At 57.2% G+C, this 5,584-nt stretch overlaps 1 protein-coding gene across 1 annotated transcript in view; it reads left to right on the top strand.

The window, feature by feature from the left end:
* Positions 1-5,584, top strand: part of CPNE2 (copine II) — a 32,779-nt gene that overhangs the window by 21,976 nt on the left and 5,219 nt on the right. The window contains exons 12-13 of the mRNA XM_010861899.1: positions 189-240; positions 1,703-1,836. Of these exons, the coding sequence (XP_010860201.1) occupies positions 189-240; positions 1,703-1,836 (186 nt within the window). The remainder of the gene's footprint in view (positions 1-188; positions 241-1,702; positions 1,837-5,584) is intronic.

The following is a 5,584-nucleotide window of genomic DNA, read 5'->3' as shown; positions in this document are numbered from 1 at the left end:
GGCCTCGTGGTCGCTCAGAGCCAGCAGTAGGGGTGAAAGCAGATGCAGGGGGGTCACAGCCTTGACCTGGGGTCGGGCAGCAAAGAGCCAGTCTCCCTCAGAGGGAGTCTTGCTTGGCAGCGGGTGGGCCTGCCTGGGTCCAGGTATAGGCCAGGAGGCTCTGACTCACCCTTTTCTCTGCATTTCAGGTCTCCCATGAGTTTGCCATCAACTTCAACCCCACCAACCCCTTCTGCTCGGGTGAGTGTCAAGCCCCCTGCATCAGCCCTGGTCTCCCTGGGTGGAGAGAGGGGCGGAGTTCAGCTTTCTGGTTTTCGCTCCTCTCCCCATCACACTTGCTCAGGATGGCAGATGGGGAGAAGCTGGAATTTGGAGTCAGGTGGCCTGGCATTCAAGGCCAGCTGTGCCTGTTCCTGGCTGTGTGAGTTGGAGAGGTCACTGCGCCCCACTCAGCCTGTGCCACTTCACCTGCCCCAGGGGAGGGAGCTCACCTCACTGGGGAGTCAGGTGAGAATAAAGCGAAGTGTTGACAGGAATCCCTGTGTAGATGAGGAGGAGAGGGCAGCAAAGTACACACCTGCCTCTAAAGCCCTCCTGCCCTCACGGGGAGAGCCCAGCCATGTCCTGCCCTACCTGGGCAGGGGTGCTGGGCAAGAGGGAAGGGCAGGCAGCGAGCGTGGTGTCTGTGCTCTCCCCGCCCCAGGCCTCAGAGGTTCTGAGCCTCCCAGAGTCAGTGAAAGGAGGAGATGGCAACCCACTCCAGTATTCTTGCCTGGAGAATCCTATGGGCAGAAGAGCCTGGCAGGTTACAGTTCATGGGGTCGCAAGAGTCGGACATGACTTAGCGACTAAACCATAGCACACACAAGAAGACCTTGCCTATTGTAGGCATTAAGTAAATATGTTTGATGTTTAAAAAGGAAACAGTGAATGAGAAGGGGTAGGGAAGAGGGTGGTCCCTGACCCCATGAGAGCTTCTAGCTTCAACTGGCTTCAGATGTAGCATCTGCCTTCCCTGGGGATATCTGAAGCTAGGTCAGGTTTGTATTTGGGAGGGGACTGCATCAGGTCACCACCTTAGGGACGACGCTGTGACTCAGAAGCCATGGGCCTTTGTCGCCTGGAAGTGTGGTCCTGTCCTCCAGCTGGGGTCTGTCTGGTTTGGAGTGGAGACATTCTGTCCATTTACCTCATCTCTGGTCAGAGGCCTTCTGGACAGGATGGCAGGGCAGGCAGTGTTCTTAGGCTTGTAACGGCAGCTATTTACAGAGCACCTTCTGTCTGCAGGGCTGTGCAAACCTTAGTCCCCTCACCAACGCTGAGAAGCCATAGCATGTAAAATGGACCCCCACAGTGTCACTACAGGCTCTGCCCACTCCTTCTCCAAGAGGAGCCTGCTAGACCCCCATCCTGCCAGCTTCCCAAGAGTGGAGATTACCAGCCCCTTTGACAGGATCAGAAAGATTTAAGTACCTTCCTCCAGGCCCCATGACTAAGAAGTGGTAAAGGCAGGACTGGAACTCAGGTCAGCCTCCATATTCAGGGCTCTTTATTCCACCCTGGCCCTGCTCTCTGGGAGCTTCCAGTACCCCAGGGCCCAGACTGGGCATGGCAGGGGTGTATGGGTAGGGGGCAGCAGAGAGTGGGTGCAGGGTCAGGGAGGACCAGGCTGATCCAGAGTCTTCTCTTCTCCCTGAGGCAGGTGTGGACGGCATCGCCCAGGCATATTCGGCTTGCCTGCCCCACATCCGCTTCTACGGTCCCACCAATTTCTCTCCTATCGTCAACCATGTGGCCCGGTTTGCAGCCCAAGCCACGCAGCAGCAGACAGCCACGGTGAGTAGGTGACCACTGGTGTGGACGTGCAGGGTGGGGAGGCACCGGCTGGGTGTTCTGCCTCTCTGTCCTAAAATCCTAGGTGAGCCCGGTGTTACTCTTAGTTAACCTGCAGGGATGGAAGGGGCTTGGGGCAAGCTTGCCTTGGTTCTGGCTTCCTCGAGCGCAGACTCCAGGACAGAGAGCCATTCCGTTGTTTGTGCTTAGCAGAAAATAGGGTTGTGATTATTGGGAAGTGCCTTCATGGGCAGAGGGAAACCTGGGCCTGGGGTCCCTGCAGCTCCCACCTCACACTGAGGGCTTTGGAACTGTCTGGCCCAGGTCTGGCAGTCAGTGACAGGGCTGCCGTGTGGCATCTGGAATATATGGCAAACAGCTGTCCTGGGCATTGTGCATCCCAGCCGCTCTCCTTCCCAGCTCCAGGCCCAGTGCCAGTGTTGGGGGTCACCAAGTCTACCTCCCCTGCTGTCCTCCCCTGCTGTCCACATCACAGGGCTTGTGATGTGAGTTGCAGGTCTTCTGCCACAAGTAGGCTGAGCCAAGATTGGGAACCGGCACCCACATTGGGGTGGTGGAACCTGGACTGTGATTGAGGCATGGGTCCAATTCCCATCCGACCAGGTCCCTGAGCCCCTGCCACAGTCCCAGCCCTCGGTGGAAGGAGGCTTCCTTCTCCTCTGGAAGGAAAGGGTTTGCTGCACAAGTGCTGAAGTCTCTCCTGACTGCCCTTTACACTCTGCCTCCATTCGCTGGCTGCCCCGCGGCCGTGGCCGCTGTCACCTCTCCCTGGACCCCACGGGCCCATGCCCCTCTCTTCACTTGCGGTGACCATCCCACCTCCACCTTGTTCCTGCCCCTCAGAGACACCAGCTTGTCTCCCAGCAGATCCTTTGTTCTGCTGTCTCCTCTGCCTGGAGGTTCTTCCTGATGCTGGCTCCGTCCCATCCCTCAGCGTCCCCTCAACTGCTACTTCCCTGCGGCCTTCCCTGAACACTCGCTCGAGCCTCTCCTGCCTTCTGTTTCTTCCTGTCTTGACTCTGATGGTGGCAGCAGCATCTCCTCCTCATCCCCTGCGTTTCTGTCTATTGTGTGTCTCCCACACTGGACCCTCAGCCCCGTGGGGCTGCGCAGTGTGTGTGTCGTGTCTCATCTACTGTGCTGCGGTGGACGCTCGTTTTCCGGGAATGGATGGATTTAAATTGGCCCCAGTCGTGTGCTGTGCACTGCACGAGGAGCTGGGGGAGGCCTCTCTCAAAGGCAAAGGGAGCGGGTCCCGTTCGGACTGCCTGGAGGAGGGAGGCACCTGCTCAGGAGGTAGAGGTTGATCTCCCAAAGATGGAGGGGAGGTTATGAGAGAAGACGACACCGGTCAGCCTGGGGAGGCAGGACAGCGCCCCATGGTCTGCACAGGGGAGGCAGCAGAGGGTCTGCGGGAAAGGGGATCCTGGGGTCAGCCTGCCAGGGTGTGCATCCTGCCCCTGCCTGTTCATCACTGTGACCTGGGTAAATCACTTACCCTCTCTGAGCCTCGTGTGTACCATGGGAATAGTAATAGGACCTACCTTGAGGTAGTGGTGTTAGGATTAAAATGTGATAGCACACCAGCTGGCAACCAGTGAGACTTGAGAACGAGGAAAGGCGGCAGAGGGGACAGCAGATGCCGGTGACGAACAGGAAGGAGGTCACTGCACGAGGTTGGTTCGAAGGCAGGTGGTCCCGGTTGTTTCTGCTCCAGGGACCATGACCTGCTCTAGTCCTGGCCTTGGTGGTAGCAGCTGACGGCTCTGAGCCTGTTTCCTTTATGAAATGGGACAAGTAAGCCCACTGGAATGGGAGGTAACTGGGGAGGACCTGCCAGTTGCTTTTTTAATGTTCCTGGGTTAGAACTTGAGAGGGCAGAGGGAAGGCAGCCCCTCACCTCACACACTGTTTGGCTGCCTGCTGCTGCCGAGGCTACTGTCCCGCCTAGTCTTTTATCTGCCTGGACTCACTTTCAGAGGGATGGAAGAATGGCCTGCATTCTTGTTTAAGCGTAAAAGATGGGGTGGAGCAGGAATGGAGCCCAGGGTTCTTCTTGGGCTCTTTCAACTGCCGAGCAGGGGCAGGAGTTGAGGTCCTGAGGAGAAGTGGGCCAGTACCCGCTAGACCCCCAGTCTGGAGAGGCTTGGGCCCTGGGGATTGCCAGGAAGGTATCTTTGTGTTCTGGGGAACAACTGCTGAGGGCCCTCACAGGGAAGAGCTTGGCCCTTGCTCTGAGCCAGTCTTAATCCTGACCAGTCCTAATCCTCACAATACCCCAGCCCCTTTCGTCATGACCAGGTCCTTCCAACCCTGGCTCCCTCACCCTGGGGAAGCACTGTCACCCACCCTAGGTGTGACCTCGGGCCAGCATCTCTGGGCTGCAAGAGGCCCCTCCCACTCTGCTGCCTTCACTCCGTCCATATTACTGCACCAAAGGTGGGGCTGCCTGATGGTTCAGCCTCAAGCTCTGGGGGCCCACTGACCTGGCTTACATCCCAGCTCCCCCACTTCCTGACAGTGGGACCCAGAGCAGGTTGCTTAAGCTCTCCAAACTTTGGTTTTTCTCACCTGTACAATGGGAATGATGGAACGCTGCCTGCCTAAGGGAAACACTGCAAGGATTCAAGCAGATCGGCATCCAAACTGCTCAGCACAGAGCCTGGAACTTGACAGCCCCTAATCAACGTGGGTTGGTGAATCTTCTGAGGACGCCTCTTGGGCCGGCAATTGGTGATGCTGAGCTCATTTAGGCCTAAAGCAAAAGGAAGTGATCTGTGCATTACCTGATGCTTTTGAACAGCCGCTGTTTGGGAAACACTTGGTGTGGCTTCATCCTCCCTGTCCCCGGCACACGAACATGCACGCACACCCACACACAGGAAATCAAGAGCAGGTGGTGGAAGCATCTCTCCAGGCAGGCCCGCGCTCTCCCATTCATTCACACAGCTCAGTTCTACAGTGTGTTTCTGTGCAGCACTGGGGAGACCGTGTTTCCAGGCCGTGGCCTCTGCCCTTCCAGGGCTGGTGGTCTAGTGGGGAGCTGGGCCAGGAGACAGCAGCTGTAATGCCAACCGATTAAACCTGTGATGGCAGAAGCACAGGATTATAAAGGTGGCACCTACCCCAGACAGAGGGCTCAGAGCTGGCTTCCTCGAGGAGTGATGTCCAAGCTGAGACTTGGAGGCTGCTTAAGAGTTGGTCTCACAAAGGGTGGGTGTGTGTGTGTGGAGTGTCCCAGGGAGAGGGAACAGAATAGGGCAAAGGCTTGGAGGTGTGGTGTGTGGCGTAACTGAAGGAAGGGGTGTGTGGGGGTAAGGTTGAAAGGTAGGCCAGGTCCCAGAGATGCCTTCTAAGCTAGTGAGGAACCTGGACTTTCTCTTGAGGGCAGTGACAGTCACTGAAAGATACTAAGTTTGGGTGGGACCACGGGCCTCTTACTATGGAGAGCTCCTCATCCTCCCCTCTGCCCTGGGCCTTCCCATCCGTGGTCCATTGCTGGTTGGCTGCCTAGGCAACCAGTGTCCTAATGGTGGGTGGGGCAGGGGTGGGGGGCGAGCTGGAAGCAGTCAGCACCCTGGGAATCTCCCTCCACTCCCCACGGCCCTCAGCTGCCAACTTCTCAGAAGTAAGCTAGGAAGGAACGAGTGCAACTTTCCCGGACTCTGCCTGGAATTCTGTGGTCAAGTCAGTTTCATATAAATCAAGTCACACGTTAAATGTGTTAGGG

This window comes from Bison bison, unplaced genomic scaffold, assembly GCF_000754665.1.
Source record: "Bison bison bison isolate TAMUID 2011002044 unplaced genomic scaffold, Bison_UMD1.0 scf7180017864473, whole genome shotgun sequence".
Classification (NCBI taxonomy): domain Eukaryota; kingdom Metazoa; phylum Chordata; class Mammalia; order Artiodactyla; family Bovidae; genus Bison; species Bison bison.
This window is presented reverse-complemented; position numbering and strand designations above follow the sequence as displayed.